The following is a 21329-nucleotide window of genomic DNA, read 5'->3' as shown; positions in this document are numbered from 1 at the left end:
AGCAAATGATAGGGATTTTTTTACTTAGAAACGTTGTGTTTTCTGGGAAAGTAAAATGAGTACTGCTCTTTCAATGCTAATTGTGGAATTGGCACTGAGAGGCAGACTCAAGGGCTATTGCAGCTAGAAAAAGCTTGCATTATTTGCAGTCATGGAATCATAGAATTAACCAGGTTGGATGAGACCTCCAAGATCATCCAGTCCAACCTAGCACCCAGCCCTGTCCAGTCAACTAGACCATGGCACTAAGTGCCTCATCCAGGCTTTGCTTCAACACCTCCAGGGACGGTGCCTCCACCACCTCCCTGGGCAGCCCATTCCAATGCCAATTCCTGTGCTGCTGCTTCTCTCTGTGAAGAACTTCCTCCTAACATCCAGCCTATACCTACCCTGGCACAACTTGAGACTGTGTCCCCTTGTTCTATTGCTGCTTGCCTGGCAGAAGAGGCCAGCCCCCACCTGGCTACAATGTCCCTTCAGGTAGTTGTAGACAGCAATGAGGTCACCCCTGAGCCTCCTCTTCTCCAGGCTAAACAACCCCAGCCTCTCCTCATCAGTAGGCATGTTGGAATCTTTGCTTGCTCTGCAAAGCCCAGTGGAAAACCCACATAGCTGAAGTGAATGGGTGAATGGGGAGATCCACACAGATCACCAGTGGATGTTGAGAAGGAGAAACTCCCAGTTCACTGCATGGAAGGAAGTAGAGCAGAGAGTCTTGTGTTGTTTCTTCTTTCTGACACTTCCATGTTAAAATCCTCTGGGAATGTCCATTACATTTCTAAACGTGGATCCTCTTCCCAACCTGGCTGTTTCCATGAAATCATAGAACAGCCCAGGTTGGAAAGAATACCTAAGTCCCTAAGGTGCCACCTTTCCTGAGGAGATGAGATTGCCTAGCACCCTGTCCAGTCAGTCACATCTTGAAAACCTCCTCTGCCACGTCCCTGCCACTGGAGAGATTGCTCCAGTGAATTCTTTTTCTTCACAAGGAGCCACGTGGAGATTACAGGGGACAACAGGTACAAGTGGCATCAGGATAGGTTCCACCACAACGTGAGAAAGAAATTAAACCTCTGGCTGTGTATGTGTGGATCCATGTGTGACTTGAATAACTGTGTATGCAATACACATTTAGTCACAACCTGGCCTAGAAAGCCTCTTTATTCCAGATCTGCTCACCAACCCATTTCTAAGCAGTAGCTCAATCCCTGTAACCTTTCAAGCTTGCTGAAGTGAGATGTCTAATGGGAGCTGGGTCACTTCCCTTCAGCATGCTCTGTGTTTAACCCTGCTCTTACCATTTGAGAGGAGGTGATTTTTCCATTCCTTATCCCTCCTTTTTTCCCAGACTCACAAGCTAGGATGATGCTGGCTAGGATGATCTTCGTGCGCAGGGCATGAACCTTGCTTGGATGCTCACTGGAGGTGAGCTCTTCTTACAAGAGGAAAGTTACCAGATGTATGCAGGAGGAAGGAGTTGGGAAAGCAGGACTAATCTCTCTTCTGGAGGATCACTGTGCTCACAGGACATGAACCTTGCTTGGATGCTCACTGGAGATGGACCCTTTCTAAAAGAGGGGAGTTACCAGACGCATGCTTAAGGAAGGAGTGAGAGAGCAGGACTAAGCAGCTCTCTCCTGGAGACTCACTGTACATTGCATAAAGTGGTGGCCTGTTTTTGTGGAGGGGTAGGCAGAAGCAGTCAACAGCCCATTTGTTCCCCAGTGCAGCTCACCCTTTGTGAGAATGTCACACAAAACTCTGCTCTTCCTTCACGTGATGGCTCCAGAAGTGTGCATGTATCTGTGAACTCACGCTGCTGGTGCAGCCTGGTGGGGGGCATGACCTAGAGAGCATCCAACTGTGGTCGGTGCTGGGGACCCACAGTGAGCCCTCCCTGGAGCTGGGGCAGGGCAGGCAAAGCAGGTCTGTGCAGCCCCCAGCTGGGGGTGCTTGTGCCTACCTGCTTTCACCTTTGGAAGAAGAGTGTTGGTTAATTCATACCGAGAGCTGGTGGTTTCTGAAGTGCTTCAGAAGTGAAGGTGTGCAGCAATGTTAGGTGTCCTGACCTCAGCTCAGTGCTCATCAGAAGTTGTTCCCCAGGCTGTCACTTCTTCGGGGGGCAGTTTTCAGTGACCTTGGGGCATGAGCTTTTGGAAAAGACATTTTGAAATCTTCTTGTGATCTTTCTACTCTTCCACTTTCACAGCCTGCAGAATTATTCTTGTCTGTTATGTCAGTGTCTGGTTTGGGAAGTGTTCTTTTGGAAGCAGGAGAGTCCATGCACTTTCTATGGCTATTTATGCTTTCTGCCTACCACTTCCCAGACTCGTGCGTGGTATTTTAAGCTTCATTACCTCCTAGTGTTGATATGTCTGTGCTGCTTCTTCCAAGTTCAGCTGGTGCCCCTTGGCTTTGTTACATGTTTCCAAAAATACAAACTTCAGAGCAACAGGATTCAGCCAAAGTTAAAGTGTCCAAAGGAAACAGTGGCAGTACACTTAGATACTCTGTGCTACAGACAGCAAACCTTGAGCGCACAGCAGTTCCCTCATCCTATGCTGGAGCTCTGTCTGAGTGCTTTCTAACTTGCTCTTTCTGTTTCTTCATGCTTCCTTGGATTCAGAGAGAGGTAAATGACTCTTTTTTATTTCTACATTTTCATGTTTATCCTTTTGCAGCATGCACCAAACAATGTTGTATCAGGTTGCTTGTCTGAAGTTAAACTTCAGGCAGTAAATGTGTGTCTCTCCCTCTGTTACCTTTTCACCTTGCTATTAATAGTACTGTCAAGCTGATTCTGCCTTTTGGGTTGGGTCATTTGTGTTTTCTTTCGTTTTTCCAGATCCCAAACCCAACCTGTTGTTTAAACAGTTTGAAATCAAGTGCTGATAAAAATCATGTTGGTTTTGATAATTGCTCCTGGTGTTTTGAGTTGATTACTTAAATGTTGTTCTCTGCAAACTGAGATGCAAGGAATGTGTTAAAATGCATTGAATGTCTGAAAATATATAAAATGCATTCAAATCCCACCTTTCATATATAAAAAACAACAGCTAAACCCCTGTGGTACTAACAGCAGAGGCTTTAAGAGCTGTGTTCAGTGGGAGTTGGAAGCGTGATAAATTCTATCAACGTTTTGTCTCCTCTCTGTGGGGTTTGTTTTGGATCTGGCTGGGTCGGTCGCTTGTCTTTCGAGTTGGAAAAGTTGTCCCCAGACTGTTTGATTTGTTTGGATGTACAAAGGGATCGTTTGGGATTCTCTACAATGCTTCCCGTTTCATGGCAGCGCAGACAGTAAGGCATTGTAGTCAGGTGCTTTGCAGCACAAGGGCTGCTCCACTCCAAAGGCTCTTACTGATAGAGCTCAGATGAGATTTGGGGGGGTTGTTTGCTCTTTTAAATTGCAGGGACTTGAAAGTGGGACTGAGCAGAAGGAATGCAGTTTAAACATGCAGACCATTCCTCTTGTTTGCTTTGTGGAAGATAATGAGAACAGTTTCCAGGCTTGACTGGTTTTTAATCAATTCTTTAGGCAGCGTTGGCCTAGGGAAATGTTTGAACTTCCTTGCTGATGGCTTTGCAATCTAATGTGGGTTTCATGCATGTGGGAAGTGCTGATCCTCCCAGCCTAGCACTGGCAGAAGTGTGCTGCAAGCAGATTCGTGGGTAGTGTCTGTGCACGATTGCTGTGTTCTCTGGCTGAATAACAAGGAACAAAAGGAGAGAACCAGTAAGCATTGCTTAAAAAATAAATCACTCTGAGAGATTAACTCTGCCAGGGTACTCTGTCATCTTCAGTTAAGTCTGTAGCATTGCTTTGAGCATCTCAGCTTAGAATCATAGAATCAACCAGGTTGGAAGAGACCTCCAAGATCATCCAGGCCAACCTAGCACCCAGCCCTAGCCAATCAACTAGACCATGGCACTAAATGCCTCATCCAGGCTTTTCTTCAACACCTCCAGGGATGGTGACTCCACCACCTCCCTGGGCAGCCCATTCCAATGCCAATCACTCTCTCTGGCAACAACTCCCTCCTAATATCCAGCCTAGACCTCCCCCAGCACAACTTGAGACTGTGTCCCCTTGTTCTATTGCTGGTTGCCTGAGAGAAGAGACCAATCCTCACTGGCTACAGCCTCCCTTCAGGTGGTTGTAGACAGCAATGAGCTCTGCCCTGAGCCTCCTCTTCTGCAGGCTGCACACCCCCAGCTCCCTCAGCCTCTCCTCACAGGGTTTGTGCTCCAGGCCCCTCACCAGCTTTGTTGCCCTTCTCTGGACACATTCCAGTGTCTCAACATCTCTCTTGACTTGAGGAGTCCAGAACTGGACACAGCACTCAAGGTGTGGCCTGACCAGTGCTGAGTACAGGGGCAGAAGAACCTCCCTTGTCCTACTGGCCACACTGTTCCTGAGCCAGGCCAGGATGCCATTGGCTCTCTTGGCCACCTGGGCACACTGCTGGCTCATCTTCAGCTACTATCTGCCAGTACCCCCAGGTCCCTCTCTGCCTGGCTGCTCTCAGCCACTCTGTCCCCAGCCTGTAGTGCTGCTTGAGGTTGTTGTGGCCAGAGTGTAGAGCCCTGCACTTGGCCTTGTTCAGTCTCATCCCATTGGCCTCTGCCCAGCCATCCAGCCTGTCAAGGTCCCTCTGCAAATGCTTGATGCATTTCTATATTAAATCTTTTTATATTCCTTATAAACTGAGCCCCATGTCTTCCAATTTGATCTGGAAGCTAAATACTTGTTTGTCAAAATAGATTTGCAGGATCTGCTGCAGAGAGGCTGTTCAGAGGTTCTCAGGCATAACAACACATTGATTTACTTAAAGGACGTTCAGCATTCATCAGAAATACTGGACTGGCCATCTTGTGGAGTTGAGCCACCACTTTGCAGTGCTACAAAGGAGAAGCAGCAAGTGCAGTAGCCTTGACAACCTACATCATTTGTATGCTCTGCCTTGAAAACTGCCGTGCAGGGCAGGAAAGCAGCCCCCAGCCTGCACATGGTTTGTAAATGCTGAGAAGCAATTACAAGCCAAGGGAAAAAAAAATCACTGTGAAACATTTTCAGCAGTGGTCAATGGTCAGGGGTTTTCATAAGATTTGATCCCAAAGTTCAGTCTTCCAAGCTCACTGACAAAACAAGCTGAGGTCTAACCTGCTGCTTGACTTTTCCTCTTGTGTCTGACTGGCTTGGTGAGTCCCACCTCCCCTTGAGCACCAACTGAAAGGAGTGGCTGTTGCTCAGCTGGTAGCAGGGGCCTCCTGGTGCTGCCAGAATATGGTGTGGGGTCCTGTATGCTCTGATGGAGGTGATCTGTGTGCCAGGTACCTTCTTCCCAATGCGCTGCCACCCAGGGTGGTAGCAAAATCCCCATCCCTGAAGGTGTTTAAAAGCCACAGAGCTGTGGTGCTGAGAGCCATAGTTTAGCACGAGACTTTAGAGTCAGATAATGGTTGGGCTTGATTGTGTTTAAGTTCTTCTCTGACTGAAACAGTTCTGTGGTTAGACATGACTCCGTGTAAATCTGTGGCCCTTTGCAGGGGTGGAATGCAGTCCTTGGTAGCAGAAGGGGATATTATTTGCAACATCTCAGGGCCATCCTTCTGTCCCAGGAGGCAGCAGGGGCAAGGCTGAGGGGAGTCCTATCTGCTTCCCACAGGAGGTGGTGGTGGCCAGCTGGGGGAACAGCTTCATGAATCACAGAATCAACCAGCTTGGAAAAGGCCTTGAGGACGGTTGAGTCACAGTCTCACAGTATCATCAGGGTTGGAAGAGACCTCACAGATCATCAAGTCCAACCCTTTACCACAGAGCTCAAGGCTAGACCATGGCACCAAGTGCCACGTCCAATCTTCCCTTGAACAGCTCCATCCTATCACCTTCTAATTAACTAAACCATGGCACTTAGTGCCTGATCCAGCCTCCTCTTAAACACCTCCAGGGATGGTGACTCCACCACCTCCCCGGACAGCCTATTCCAATGTCAATCACTCTGTAGAACTTCTTCCTAACATCCATCCTAAACCTGCCCTGATGCAGCTTGAGACTTTGGCCCCTTGTTCTGTTGCTGGTTTCCTGGGAGAAGAGACCAACCCCACCTGGCTACAGCCTCCCTTCAGTTAGTTGTAGAGAGCAATAAGGTCTGCCCTGAGCCTCCTCTTCTCCAGGCCAAACAACCCCAGCTGAGGATCAGGCTGCAGCAAGGAAGCTGGAGTGAAGGTCGTGCAGATGCTTTCAGGCTCTGAAGGGGTGCACTGGGTATCAGCCTTATCAGCTCTCTGAGGGCTTGAGCAAATGCACAGAACTGTGACAGTGATAAGACATCAAAGCAAAACTGGCAGGCCGTGTCTTTTAGGGCTGCCAGATTAATGCCTCTGAGTATCACACAGAGTAGCCAGAGCTCCTCCTCGAGAGTCAGCAAGTGACGTGGTTAAGCAGTGAAGCCAACAGCCTGCCAGCAGGGAATAATTTGCCCTACAAACTTCATGCATGAATAAGGGAAAAAACCAGCTGGGCTCTGCCAATGCCAGACCATTTGAGAAGAATTTAACAAATGCAGAACTGGTGTTTTGCTGCAAGGAAAGCTCATTTTCAGGTTGTGTGAGAACTGAAAGAAGTGTCCCAAAAAATTCTCTGCTCGGGAGTGCATCTTAAGTACTGGGATCAGAAATTAATGGCCAGGGTAAGTGTTGTGGTGGCCAAGTCTCCCAGTCTGGCTTGTAGCAGATGAGCAGCCAAAGTTCAGGAGGGTAGGAGGGAAGGAATCTTGCAAGGGTTTCATATGTGTTTGGGGTGGACAGCAAGTGTCAGAAACACAGAGGAAATTAATTCTCTCCCACATCTCTTCCAACTCCCAGCACTGAAGAGGCAGAAGTGCATGTGGTTAAATGCACCATGACTGCTGGGGAGAAATGGGAAGACTCATGGGAGTAGTCCTCTTTCTTCCTCCTCCTGCAGGATTTGATTCCAAGTTGTTGATGTGGTCACCCCAAGAAAGGGCTGTGGGTTTCCTTTGGAGGGAGTGGAAGCACTGTTTTCATTCCCTGTCTGTCTGGTACCTGGTAGGTGGAATGAAAGTGGAAAGGTGAATCAAGCAACATTTGCAGCTTCTGTTTCATCTAGTTGTGGTTTCATGCCTTTGAGGTTTTTCTCCCAGTTTGGGTGTTACCTGCCCCCTCCCCTTAAGAAAATCACCCAGACTACACTCAGCCAGTTGGAAATTGAATGAAGCTTTATACTTGCTGCTTAGCACAATATACAAGCAGACATTTACTATATCTACAGCTATAGACAGAAATAGACAAGTTAAAAAGTGATACAGAAACACCACACCCCTCCCAGAAACCAGAGTCCCCAGGAGGGGTTCCCAGCCACCCTTCCACCTTCTCCCACCCCTCTACCTTACCCCAGACTTTGCCTTACTTTCAAGGTGAGTTTGGAGGGTTGGCCAGGGGAGTTAGGAAGCAGAAGGATTAGTCAGGCAGCAAGTTAGGGAGAGAGAAGTTCATGTAGCCCCAAAAGCCAGAGAGAGACTCTGTTATCTGTGTTTGTGTTCTTGTACATCTCAGCAAGCCTATGAGTGAAGCAGACATCACCATTGTTCCCTTTTCACAGCCTGTCATCTTAATTCTTCTCACCAAAATATCCCAGCTAGGCTCAAACTAGCACACTAACTTTGCAAACTCCCTGCCATGACCCTAGTAAAAAGACAAGAACTGAACTGGAGTCCTAGGCTTCAATTCAGCCACAAACCCTTTCCTTTCTCCTGCGTGAAAGAGCAGGCTCAATGAAAACTGAAGTGTTAATCCAGAAGATCTGTCATTTCCCATGTATGCTGCTGCAGGCTTTCTTGCACTTCAGCTTCCCAGCCATTTGTGGTGCTGGAATAGCTGTGTGCCATAGACAACCCCCATCAGAGCATGCTCTTGTTATCATAGAATGGTCTAGGTTGGAAGGGACCTCAAAGATCATCCAGTTCTGACCCCGTTCATAGGCAGGGACACTCCCCACTACAGCAGGTTGCTGAAGGCCTCATCCAAACTGGCCTTGAACACCTCCAGGGAGGGAGCAGCCACTACCTCCCTGGACAACCCATTCCAGTGTCTCACCACCCTCACTGCAAAGAACTTCTTCTTAACTTCTAGTTTAAATCTCCCCTCTGCTAGTTCAAACCCATTACTCCTCATCCTGTCATTATAAGACCTTGTCAGTAGTCCCTCCCCAGCCTTCTTGTAGCCCCCTTCAGATACTGGAAGGCCACTCCAAGGTCTCCTGGAATCCTTCTCTTCTCCATACTGAAAAGCCCCAACTCCTGTAGCCTGTCCTCCTAGCAGAGGTGCTCCAGCCCTCTCAGCATCTTCTTGTTGGTCTTACAGTTATCCACTTTTCTTCTCGTTTGTCCTCTCTCCCTTCCCTTGCTTTTTTCTCTTCCTTGGCTCATTCACTCCGCTCCCATGGACGTTCCCATCTCACTGGTGACCTGCAGCCCTCTGACCCCGGTGATTGCTCTCCCCTATTTTCTTGCTGCTTGCACAATTCAGCTGTTAGCAGGAAAGCGAAATAAAGCCTGAGGGCTGTAGATTCAGGAGGTGGTTTTCCCGCAGCCCACTGGTGTGTGCTCTCTGACCCCCCCACAACAGCAATGGGCACAAAAATCCATTCTGAGTGGATTTCAGTCAATTTTTAAGCCAAGCCCAGAGGATACAATTTTCTGGTTGGAGGATTCTTGTTACAATTTGTTATACATAAATCTGTAAAGCACTTTACATCTTTCTTTCCCTGCCTGTGTATCCTTTTAATACAGAGTTGTTTTAAATAGCAGCAGTTTAAGTTTGATTGATGAGTTAAAAAAGCTGCATTTTAGACTTCAAGGCTAAATTGTTGGGGGGCTTTTAACCAAAGGAGAGAAGGGGGGGGGGGGGAAGGTTGATACAGTTCTACAGTGCTTTGAAGAGCTAAGTTAATGGTGAGAAGGTAATGGAGGAGGTGCAGCTCTTTCAGGCAGTACTTAATTGGGCTGTCTCCTAGGACTTTAGCCTAATAGTGGCAAATGGCTGCGACTGATGCTCAAACAGGACGGCGTTAGCATAAATTGCATTTAATGTGGTGCCATTCAGCCAGGGTTGAGCAGCTAAGTGATGCTTAGCCAGGTGTTAAATAGGTAGGGCTAGGCAAGGTTTAGTCAATTACTGCATACGTTTGCCAATTAGAGAGGGTAAAAGAGCAAACACAAAGGAAATGCCTCTCTGCTTAGCGCCTCGCCTTGCCTTTGCAGTTCTCTGAATTGCATCTTTAAAAACGGCTTTCTCTAGCCCTGTGCTCCTCCAAAATGAAGATATCTCTACTGTGATCGTTTGGGTGTTCCCTGCCTCCCCCCCGCTTTGGAAATCACCCAGGCTAGACTCAGCCAGCTCTGGAAATTGAATGAAGGTTATATTTACAGCTTAGCAGAATATGCAAGCAGATATTTACAGTATATGCAGTTATGTGCACAAATGTACAAGGTAAAAGGGAATATAGAAACACAAAAGCCCTCCCAGATACCTGAGTCCCCAGGAGGGGCTTCCAACTATACTATAGAATCATAGAATCAACCAGATTGGAAGAGACCTCCAAGATCATCCAGGCCAACCTAGCAGCCAGCCCTAGCCAGTCAACTAGACCATGGCAATAAATGCCTCAGACAGGCTTTGCTTGAACACCTCCAGGGATGGTGCCTCCACCACCTCCCTGGGCAGCCCATTCCAATGCCAATCACTCTCTCTGACAACAACTTCCTCCTAACATCCAGCCTAGACCTCCCCTGGCACAGTTTGAGACTGTGTGCCCTTGTTCTATTGCTGGTTGCCTGGGAGAAGAGACCAACCCCACCTGGCTACAGCCTCGCTTCAGGTAGTTGTAGACAGCAATGAAGTCCCACCTGAGCCTCCTCTTCTCCAGGTTAAACAATCCCAGCTCCTTCAGCCTCTCCTCACAGGGCTGTGCTCCAGGCCCCTCACCAGCTTCATTGCCCTTCTCTGGACACCTTCCAGTATCTCAACATCTCTCTTGAATTGAGGAGCCCAGAACTGGACCCCCCTGCTCTATAATCCTCTGTCAACAGAACTGGTACACTTGAGTGGTTAAGGTTTAAGAATACACAGCTTTTCTTTACAGCAGGATAGATCATTCTCCCACTAAACACCTTGCTGCTCTGCCCACAAGCATGGAAGGGAATTTTCCTAGGAGCTGTGATTGAAATCCCACAGATTTCACATGCACACACCCCCTTTTGAGACAGACTCCAGCTCTGTATCCAGCCATGAGCTTTGTAAAGGTTTTTCACCTTTTTTCCCCCTTGCTCTTCCCACAGGGTGTACACCAGCAGTGATAAGGGGAGGCATTTGCTCTTTGCCAGACATCTACATTGCAAGCACGTTACTCTGCACTTCTTTGTTATCAGAAGGGCTGACTGCACATAAATCTCACTTAAATGTTAATCGGCTTCAAGTGAGCTGCAGTGGAACCAAGGTTTACAGATGAAGTGACCCAAAAGGGATCTTGAAGTGAAAGAAGTACCAGAGAGCAGTCTTTGGGCTTATTTGTTACTCAAGCATCAGATAAACAGGAAGCTGTTGCCTTCTGGTCCTGTTTAGGGCACTACAAACCTTTTCCCCCAGGTTTGCTTTTGTTACTGGAGCTGCTGGGAGCAAATCCCCAAAGCCAAGAGGGAGCGAAGAGCTCAGTTTTGTTCTACCCAACACCTGCGAAGCCTGAAGCAAGGCCTGAAGCAAGGCTGCCAAGCTCCTGCTGGCACTGGAGGAGCCAAGTGCTGTCAGCCAGTACCAACATCTCTGAGTCCCAGCTACTGGGCTGCCAGGTGTGACCCCTCCAGCGAGCGCTGGGCTGCCTTGGTACTTAATGAATGAGTGGAGGCAGGAGTAGTGTTTGTGCACTGTCAGAAGGGAGGAGGGCACTTCACCTGCTAATTTTGATTGATGATTTGCAAACAGATGGTGCTGGCAGGGATGCAGCAGCTTTTGAAGAGATCAGATTTCCTCCTCTGTCTCAGGAGACCTACAGAGGCAGGCCTGGAGTATCTGAAGGCTTATGGATGTTTACAGCCCCTGTGTGTAATTAGCCCATTTACCTCCTGCAAGCTGTTCAGGTGCTTACAGTGAAGCACTGGGGTGTGAGTCTGAAACACCACCATGAGGCTTTGATTAGCTCTGAGTAGTCAGTTCTGCTGGGCTAGCTGGAGTTTCAGCTCCTTGTGCTATGCCACCTTGTTAATGAATACAGAGAGAGTTGTAGAGTCATTAAGATTGCAAAAGACCTTTTAAGATCATTGAGTCCAACCATAATGCAGCTACCATGACTACTGAACTATATCCTGAACCCCCACATCTACATGCTTCTTGAACCCCTTCAGGAATGGGGACTCCACCACCTCCCTGGGCAGCCTGTTCCAGTGCCTGACCACTCTTTCAGTAAAGAATGTTTTCCTCATGTCCAGTCTAAACCTCCCCTGGCACAACTTGAGGCCATCTCTTCTCATTGTATTGGTAGTTACTTGGGAGAGGAGACCAACACGTCTCACTTTGCTGTCTACAACTACCTGAAGGGAGGCTGTAGCCAGGTGGGGGTTGGTCTCTTCTCCCAGGCAACTAGCAACAGAACAAGGAGGAACAGTCTCGAGTTGTGCTGGGGAAAGTATAGGCTGGATGTCAGGAGGAAGTTGTTGGCAGAGAGAGTGATTGGCATTGGAATGGGCTGCCCAGGGAGCTGGTGGAGGCACCGTCCCTGGGGGTGTTCAAGCAAAGCCTGGATGAGGCACTTAGTGCCATGGTCTGGTTGATTGGATAGGGCTGGGTGCTAGGTTGGACTGGATGATCTTGGAGGTCTCTTCCAATCTGGTTGATTCTATGATTCCTTTCAGGTATCTGTAGAGAACAGTAAGATCTCCCCTCAGCCTTCTCTTCTCCACACTAAACCTCAGCTTCCTTAGCTATTCCTCCTGTGATGCCTTCCAACCCCTCACTGCTCTTCCCCACACACACTCCAGGACCTCAATGTATTATCTATACTGTGGTGCCCAGAACTGAACTCAGTTCTCAAGCTGTGACCTCACCAGGACTGTGTACAGGGGCACCACCACTGCCCTGCTTCTCTTGGACACACTGGTTTTGATACCATTCCATGCAGAAACGTTTACAGAAGCCTTAAGACCAAGCACCAGAGAGGCTCAAAGAAAGCATTTTGTGCACTGCTGCAGTACTGAGGCAATGCCTGTTGAGCTGAGGCGAGGGTCAGGTGCCCCCAGCAGCCACCAGCACCCCCGTGGGTGGGAAGTGATGTTTTCAAGTTGACTTAAGGCAAGGGGAACTTCACAGGACAAGAAGGAGAGGTTTCTCACAGCCCTCAGGGGCTCTCCAGGCCATACAGCAGAGACTTGGTGCAAAGAGTGGAGGTGTCAGGTGGCTGCTCTGTCAGAGGGTCAGCACACTGCATTTGGACTGATAACAACATCTTCGGGGGCAGTATCTGCCCTTTGGCAAGCACAGAGCAGGTCTGGCTGATCGTGACTATTGTCACCCTCCTCTTACAGGGACAACAGGGTTGTAGGCACTTCTTTCATAGAATCATAGAATCAGCCAGGTTGGAAGAGACCTCCAAGATCATTCAGGCCAACCTAGCACCCAGCCCTGTCAATCAACTAGACCATGGCACTAAGTGCCTCAGCCAGGCTTTGCCTGAACACCTCCAGGGATGGTGACTCCACCACCTCCCTGGGCAGCCCATTCCAATGCCAATCACTCTCTCTGTGAAGAACTTCCTCCTAACATCCAGCCTAAACCTCCCCTGGCACAACTTGAGACTGTGTCCCCTTCTTCTGTTGCTGGTTGCCTGGCAGAAGAGACCAACCCCTACCTGGCTACAACCTGTGGCAGAGCTGAAGTGGCAGGTGAGCCCCTTTGTCACCTGGAGCATCCCACTAGGGATACCACATCCATAACACTCACCAGACTCCTTCTCCCTGCCCTCATGACAGGTCTGACCATTCAGAGACACTCCTGAGCCCAGGTTCTGTGTGGTGGCTTGGTCATTTGGCTGTCATTAACCTTCCAGGAGCAGAGAAGTGTTGCCACCATAAAGCACAGGAGCTTGTTAATGTCACTGCTGCCCTCCACCATGGTTTTCTTTGATCAAACAAGGAAATTCACACTTGTGAGAGAAAGAAAAGCTCAGCAGGCTGCTGTCAGTCCACCTCTCTGTCTTCAAAATGCTGTTGGAAATGCTCTCATCTAAGAGTGCTTCCCACTTAGGGGGCATAATTATGGATTTTGTTCCTTTATGACCCAAATCTTTGATTCTGGCAGAATTCAGCCTTTAGTTTAAGGCAGCTTTCATTGCTTGCCTCAATTTTCTCTCTGCAGTTCTTTTGCATCCTACCTCCACTGGGAGGTAATGTGCTGACTAAGCACATTTGGTATTATCCTACAGATTCCCTTAGGGCTGAAAGTCCTTTCAGCTGAGCTTCAGATTCAGATCGACTTACTGCAGGGTGAGATTTGATGTGGCTGCAGGGGTTGTCCATGCATCAAGGACTTGACAGAGCAGTGGAGATGCCCTGTCTGAAGTGATCTCCTACTGCACAGCACAGTAGTTCATCTGGGCAGTTGTGGTGTGCCACAGCCAAACTCCTTAGAAGCATAGAATCAGAATCAGTCAGGGTTGGAAGGGACCACAAGGATCATCTAGTTCCAACCCCTCTGCCATGGGCAGGGACCCTCACACTAGATCAGGCTGTCTAGAGTCTCATCCAGCTTGGCCTTAAACACCTTCAGGGATAAGGCTTCCACCACCTCCCTGGGCAACCCATTCCAGGCTCTCACCACCCTCATGCTGAACAACTTCTTCTTAGCATCCAGTCTGAATTTATTCTGTTACAAATGGGTTGTTTTGTCCACCCAGAGTATCCCTTCTGTCTCTTCATCAGTAAAGATCTTGCTGGTAATTATTCATGTGTAAAGAGGAAAGGCACTGGAAAGAGACTTGAGGCATAAGAGGCCTGAAGCTTCCCTCATCTGAGGGAATCCTCTTTAGCTACTCAGCATGGCTCTACCAGGGATGGAAATAAAGTAGCCTGGAGGTTGTGGGAGAGATTGGGCTGTGGTTGCTCAGGGGACATGAAAAGGCAGAGGACTAAGAGCAAGGAGCACAAACCTGGTACACAAGGAGATAAGTGAGTTGGGAAGAAGCATGGCTTTGCCCAGTTGCCATCTCTGCATGTCTGCAGCTTCGTGTTCCCAGCATGAGTGAGTTGATGTCTTTGTCCCAAAAGGCTCATGAAGGCAAATTATCTCTGCAAGGACCATGGTGGATCAAGGGCACTCCTCAATTTAGTGTCCCAAACCCAGGGATATATCCAGACCCTGATGCTTTCTTTACACTGTGGCCCCACTTCAGCTTTTCCAGAAGGCTTCTAAGTCTTCAACCAGCCTGAGAACAAACAGACATCATCCTGGCACTTCCATCACCCATGGTAGAAAGCTGTACCATGCTGTGGTGACTGACCTGCATGCTACAAAACTTTTGTAGGGCAGCTTTATTTAACTTCCAAAAAAATAAGGCCAGAAATTTAGGCCAATTAGTGTGAGCAAAGCTCAGCAGGTTCACATCTCCCTTATGCAGCCAGATCTCTAATTACTCTCTGCATATCTTAAACACTTTAGAGAGTTCTCTGAAGGAGGATTTTTCTCAGCTGCAATGTTGTGTCCTGTTTCTCAGGGTTGGGTTTTCTTTTGGTTGGTTTGGGGTTTTATTTATTATTAGCATTTAGGAGCTGTGTGTTTCCTGTCTTAACCTGCAGCTTGGGGATTTCTCTCTTCTTTTTATCTGTCTCCAATGAAATACTTGAGTACATTTTGCTCTGTGTTTTGAGTTGCAGTTGGGACTACAGGCTGTAAGTTCAGTGAGGTGCCAATGTCAGGAAACCATAATGAATCACAGAACATTAGGAGTTGGAAGGGACCTCCAAAGATTATCCAGTTCAATGCCCTGGCAGAGCAGGATCACCTGGAGCAGGGGTGATGCTTTGGGTGTTACCCCCACCCCCCTTATGAAATCACCCAGACTAGACTCAGCAGAGCTGTGAATTAGAATGAAGCTTTCTACTTACAGTTTAGCACAGTATCCAAGCAGGTATTCATAATAGATACAGCTATAGACAGAAACAGACAAGTTAAAAAGGTAATACAGATACACAACAGCCCTCCCAGAAACCTGAGTCACCCAGGAGGGGCTCCCAACCACCCTTCCACCTCCTTTCCACCCCTCTACCTTACCCCAGACTTTGCCTTATGTTTAAGGTGAGTTTGGACAATTGGCATGGGAGGTTAAGAAGCAGACAGCTTAGTTACACAGACAACAGGTTAGAGAGAGAAGGGAGGCAGCCAGAGCCAGAGAGAGCAACCATGCTATCTGTGTTTGTGTTCTTGTTTTCATACATCTCAGCAAGCCTGTGAGTGCAGTACACATCAGCATTGTTTCCTTTTCACAGCCTGTCATCTAATTCTTCTCACTAAAATATCCCAACTAGGCTCAAACTGGGTCACAAAGAAGTGCATCCAGGTGGGTTTTGAATATCTCCAGAAAAGGAGACTCCACAATCTCTTTGAGCAACCTGTTCCAGGGCTCTGTCTCCCTTTCCTTACGTTCACATGAGACCTCCTTTGCTCCAGCTTGCATCCATTGTGCCTTGTCCTGTCATTGGGCACCACAGAGCAAGCAGAGCTTGGGTCTGTCCTCCTGACACTGCCCTTCACATCTTTATAGACATTAATGAGGTCACTTCTGAGTGTCATCTTCTCCAGACTAAAGAGCCCCAGCTCCCTCAACCTTTCTTTGTAAGGGACATGTTCCACTGCCTTCAGCATCTTTGTTACTCTGTACTGGACTCTCAAGTGCTTCCTTCAGGTCTTTATTGAACTATTAAGCCCAGAATTGGGCACAGTATTCCAGATGCAGCCTCACCAGGGCAGAGTAGAAGGGGAGGAGAACCTCTCTCGACCTATTCAAGAGAGATGTTGAGGTGCTGGGACATGTCCAGAGCTGGTGAGAGGCCTGGAACACAAACCCTATGAGGAGAGGCTGAGGGAGCTGGGGGTATGCAGCCTGCAGAAGAGGAGGCTCAGGGCAGACCTCGTTGCTGTTACAGCTACCTGAAGGGAGGCTGTAGGCAGGTGGGGTTGGTCTCTTTCCCAGGCAACCAGTAACAGAACAAGGGGACACAGTCTCAAGCTGTGCTAGGGGAAGTATAGGCTGGATGTTAGGAGGAAGTTGTTGTCAGAGAGAGTGATTGGCATTGGAATGGGCTGCCCAGGGAGGTGGTGGAGTTCCCATCCCTGGAGGAGGTGTTCAAGCAAAGCCTGGATGAGGCACTTAGTGCCATGGTCTAGTTGACTGGCTAGGGCTGGGTGCTAGGTTGGCCTGGATGATCTTGGAGGTCTCTTCCAACCTGGTTGATTCTATGATTCTACTCACCACACCCCTTCCCATACACCACAAGATGCTGTTGGCATTCTTGGCCACAAGGGCACATTGCTGGCTCATGGACATCCTCCTGACCACCAGCGCCTCCAGGTCCCTTTCCCCTGCGCTGCTCTCCAATAGGTCAGTCCCCAGCCTCTGCTGATCCGTGGGGTTGTTCTAACTGTGTTTCATTGAACTGCTCATTAGTTACATAGATCAATCTCAAAACCCCTGGGGGTGCAGCTTGTTTCCTTTGCAGGCCTGCTCTGTCCAAGGTGTGTTTTGTTCTCTGACCGCTGAGACACACTGATTTGGTGAGAGCAGGACTTGCTGTTCAGGAGACGCTGCTGGATGAATCCTGCTTGTTCCTGACACGTTGCTTGGTTTTGTTTGCACAGAGACTTTGCTTATGTGGCAAGAGACAAGGACACCAGGATTCTGAAATGTCATGTCTTCCGCTGTGACACTCCCGCCAAAGCCATCGCCACCAGCCTGCACGAGATCTGCTCCAAGGCAAGTGCACCAGAGGGGTTCAGGTCAGCTGCATTTGGCTGTTTATTAACTTCTGAAGGCTGGCCAGGAGTGGGGGGACAGGCTCTGCTCACTTGTTCCCTGTGACAGGACAAGGAGCAATGGAATGTAAGCTGCAGCATAGGAGGTTCCAGCTCAGCACAAGGGGGAACTTCTTTACTGTAAGGGTCACAGAGCACTGGAACAGGCTCCCCAGAGAAGCTGTGGAGTCTCCTCTGGAGACTTTCAAGGCCTGTGTGGATGCATTCCTCTGTGACCTGAGCTAGATTATGGTCCTGCTCTGGCACGGGGGTTGGACTCGATGGTCTCCTTGGGTCCCTTCCAACCCCAGACATCCTGTGATACTCACTACACTTTTGCTGTTGATAACATGTAGCCAAAGGTTTGGGTTTTTCCCCCTGTCCTCCATCTGTCTTTCTTCTAGGCTTGGACAACACTTAAGTTCTTTATGCAGTTAAGGAAGGACGAATAAACTGGAGGGAAGTGAAAATGATTATCTAGTAACAATCCCCTGTTTAGTCACGTAGCTTCTGATTTGTTTCAGAAACTAGGGTTGTGAGGCAAGGAAATTTATGTTCCTACTTCCTCCTGTGTTGTATTTTAAACAAATAAAAGCTGTGTTCTCACTGTCTTCTCCAGATCATGGCTGAACGGAAGAATGCTAAAGCTATGGCTTGCAGCTCACTGCAGGACAGGACAAGTGTCACTCTTGATGTTCCTCTGCAAGGTACTGTGTGTTACCCCTGCTCTCCTTGGCTTCTTCCTCTCTTGGGTTTTGTTTCTGATGCTGCTTCTGACCAAAAAGGAGAAGGATAGTTGGAGGCCAGGAGTGCAATCCTGCCTTTTAGTTACTCTATCAGACAGGAAGCTGTTGCTGTGTTACATCAAGCATGCTGTTTGGTTGTGGTGGCAGTGGTGGAGTCCTGCTCCCTTCTGTCAGCTCTTGCTTGTCGTTGTGGTGGCAGTGGTGGAGTCCTGCTCCCTTCTGTCAGCTCTTGCTTGTCGTTGTGGTGGCAGTGGTGGAGACCTGCTCCCTTCTGTCAGCTCTTGCTTGTCATTGTGGTGGCAGTGGTGGAGTCCTGCTCCCTTCTGTCAGTTCATGCTTGTTGGTTGTGGTGGCAGTGATGGAGTCCTGCTCCCTTCTGTCAGTTCATGCTTGTTGGTTGTGGTGGCAGTGGTGGAGTCCTGCTCCCTTCTGACAGTTCATGCTTGTTGGTTGTGGTGGCAGTGATGGAGTCCTGCTCCCTTCTGTCAGTTCATGCTTGTTGGTTGTGGTGGCAGTGATGGAGTCCTGCTCCCTTCTGTCAGTTCATGCTTGTTGGTTGTGGTGGCAGTGATGGAGTCCTGCTCCCTTCTGTCAGTTCATGCTTGTTGGTTGTGGTGGCAGTGGTGGAGTCCTGCTCCCTTCTGTCAGTTCATGCTTGTTGGTTGTGGTGGCAGTGATGGAGTCCTGCTCCCTTCTGTCAGTTCATGCTTGTTGGTTGTGGTGGCAGTGGTGGAGTCCTGCTGGTGCTTTTCTTCCTTCATTTCAGAACACAGATGCCCCAGATGTAGTGTGTCTTACTGGTGGCTACTTGCATGCATTGTGCTGTGCAAATCAAAACACTTTCTGGCTTGAAACTGCAGAAACTGACCAGGAATTTCCGTACAAACAGAACAGACACTTGGCATCAGAGGAGCTGCAGGAGGACTCCTCTTAGGAGAGAGATGCAAGTGTGCTGTTAGCCAATTTGAGGGTCTTTTGCACACTGGTAGGAGAAAGTTGCCTTGGCAAGCCTTTGCTACTCATAGCTTAAGAGATGCTATTTTGAAAGTGGTCCAGGGGAAGAAATAGACTTTAACATGATGGGAAAGTCTGTGCTTGGAGATCTACCAGTTAACACTGAATACCTTACTCCATCCATCCACTGTTGGAATTGTCTGCTCAGAGCAGTGTTGGTTACTTGTAAACTGTTTAACTTTGTACCAGAGATGGTGTTAGAAACAGAATCCACAGTTTACACAGTCAGGCAGTGAAACTTGGGTCTGTGTGTCTCAGGAACACAATCATCTGTATTTTCTGACCTTGTTCTTAGCATAGATCAAGAGCTGGGGGGGTGCAAATTTATCTCTGATTCCTTAGAAATTATTGAGCCTGCTTCTTGTCACAAGGAATAAAAGAGCCTTTTAATCAGTGCAGTACCTTCAGAGTACAATTTCTGAGTAAACTGGTTTATTGATGAAATAAAAGTGGTTTGCTCTGCTGTGAATGCTGATTAACAGAAACTGATTTTTGTTCCCATGCAGTAGATTTCCCAACACCAAAGACAGAACTGGTCCAGAAGTTCCACGTCCAGTACCTGGGCATGCTGCCTGTAGCTAAACCTGTGGGTATGTAACACTTCAGTGACTTCCAAAGTATTTTGCATAAACTAAGGGCTGAGTGATTTTTGCAGGGCAGCCACTCTTGTACCTCAGTCATACAGGTCAGGCATGAAGATACCTAACATCCAGGGCCTCATTTGAACATGTGCTTTGCAGCCAGAGAGTTTTGGGAGCTGCCAAGAACAATGGAGGTTCCTTCTGCTACCCTCTCTCTGCTACTGCTGAGAAGGGCCCTAGAGAACCAAACTGGTACCACCCAGCTAACCAAGATGTGATACGGGGATTTTCTAAGCAAGAGGCACCCTTTGCAGATGAAGAAAACCAACTTCAGCCCTTCCTTCCATCATCCAATTAATTTCAGTGAGTCACAGAATCACAGAATCAGTCAGGGTTGGAAGGGACCACAAGGAGCAGCCAGTTCCAACCCCCCTGACATGCCCAGGGACACCCTACCCTAGAGCAGGCTGCCCACAGCCCCATCCACCCTGGCCTTAAACACCTCCAGGGACAGGGCCTCAACCACCTCCCTGGGCAACCCATTCCAGGCTCTCCCCACTCTCATGGTGAAGAACTTCCTCCTCACATCCAGCCTGAAGCTACCCACCTCCAGGCCAATGTGTTTGCTACTATTTGGAAACATTTCTGTTGTCTGCTCATGTGTTTCATTTTCCATCATTGCATTTTCTTCTCTGTTAGGAATGGATACTCTGAACAGTGCCATTGAAAGCCTGATGACTTCCTCTAGCAAAGAAGACTGGATGCCAGTCACCATGAATGTTGCTGATGCTACTGTCACAGTCATCAATGAAAGGGTAAGGTCTCTTGAAACCACACCTAACAGGATGGGAGGGTTGAAAACCACACAGCAGCACTGGTGGGAAGAGTAAATTCACACTTGAGTTCATCTGCTTATTTTGCATCTTGTTTCTTTCCACAGCTGGAATCAGCTTCAGATTTATTCACCACTCCAAGCTAAATTATTACAAGTGTTCATTAGAGACTTAAAACAAAGCTTTCCCCTGACGACATATTTAGAGCCTAAATTGTTGTAGGTCTTCAAAAATTCCAGGGATGGAGCTTCCACCACCTCCCTGTGCAACCTGTTCCAGTGTCTCACCACCCTCGTGGTGAAGAACTTCTTCCTAATGTCCAATCTCAATTTCCCCCTGCTTGGATCCATCCCCCCCTGGTCCTATTACCACACCACACCCTTGACTGCAAGTTGCACAGGACAGTCCCAACAGTGGCAGAGCCAAGAGTAATGGTCCATGATTTGATTTGTGAGCAGAATGAAGAGGAGATCTTGGTGGAGTGCCGTGTGCGGTTCCTGTCCTTCATGGGCGTGGGCAAGGACATCCACACGTTTGCCTTCATCATGGACACCGGGAACCAGCATTTCGAGTGCCACGTCTTCTGGTGTGAACCCAACGCAGGCAACGTCTCAGAAGCTGTTCAGGCGGCTTGTATGGTAAGTGAGCTTCTTCAGGGGCACCCAGCAGCCTCTAGATCCATCACCACAGAGTCCCAGAACCTTAGAGGATGGAAGGGACCTCCAGAGATCGTCCAGTCCAGCCTCCTGGCCAAGGCAGCATCCCCTACGGTAGTTCACACAGGAATCATAGAATCACTCAGGGTTGGAAGGGACCACAAGGATCATCTAGTTCCAACCCCCCTGACATGCCCAGGGACATCCTACCCTAGAGCAGGCTGCCCACAGCCTCATCCAGCCTGGCCTTAAACACCTCCAGGAATGGGGCCTCAACCACCTCCCTGGGCAACCCATTCCAGGCTCTCACCACTCTCATGCTCAACAGCTTCCTCCTCATGTCCAGCCTGAGCCTACCCACCTCCGGCTTTGCTCCATTCCCCCCAGTCCTGTCACTCCTTGACAGCCTCAGAAGTCCCTCCCCAGCTT

General features: G+C 48.7%; 1 protein-coding gene across 16 annotated transcripts in view; it reads left to right on the top strand.

Moving 5' to 3' along the window:
* The window catches only part of APBB2 (amyloid beta precursor protein binding family B member 2), a 241652-nt gene that overhangs the window by 214329 nt on the left and 5994 nt on the right, over positions 1-21329 (top strand). For 13 of the 16 annotated variants that reach the window (XM_064149174.1, XM_064149175.1, XM_064149177.1 and 10 more), the window contains 5 exons: positions 16918-17032; positions 17690-17777; positions 19337-19420; positions 20111-20226; positions 20703-20882. In XM_064149174.1, the coding sequence (XP_064005244.1) occupies positions 16918-17032; positions 17690-17777; positions 19337-19420; positions 20111-20226; positions 20703-20882 (583 nt within the window). Of the gene's footprint in view, positions 1-2294; positions 2633-16917; positions 17033-17689; positions 17778-19336; positions 19421-20110; positions 20227-20702; positions 20883-21329 lie in introns of those variants that run through there. The other 3 variants (XM_064149178.1, XM_064149181.1, XM_064149185.1) reach the window with 2 other exon arrangements.

The sequence above is a fragment of the Pogoniulus pusillus genome, chromosome 9 (genome assembly GCF_015220805.1).
Source record: "Pogoniulus pusillus isolate bPogPus1 chromosome 9, bPogPus1.pri, whole genome shotgun sequence".
NCBI lineage: Eukaryota > Metazoa > Chordata > Aves > Piciformes > Lybiidae > Pogoniulus > Pogoniulus pusillus.
The sequence above is the reverse complement of the archived record's forward strand: the minus strand, read 5'-3'. Positions and strand labels throughout refer to the sequence as shown.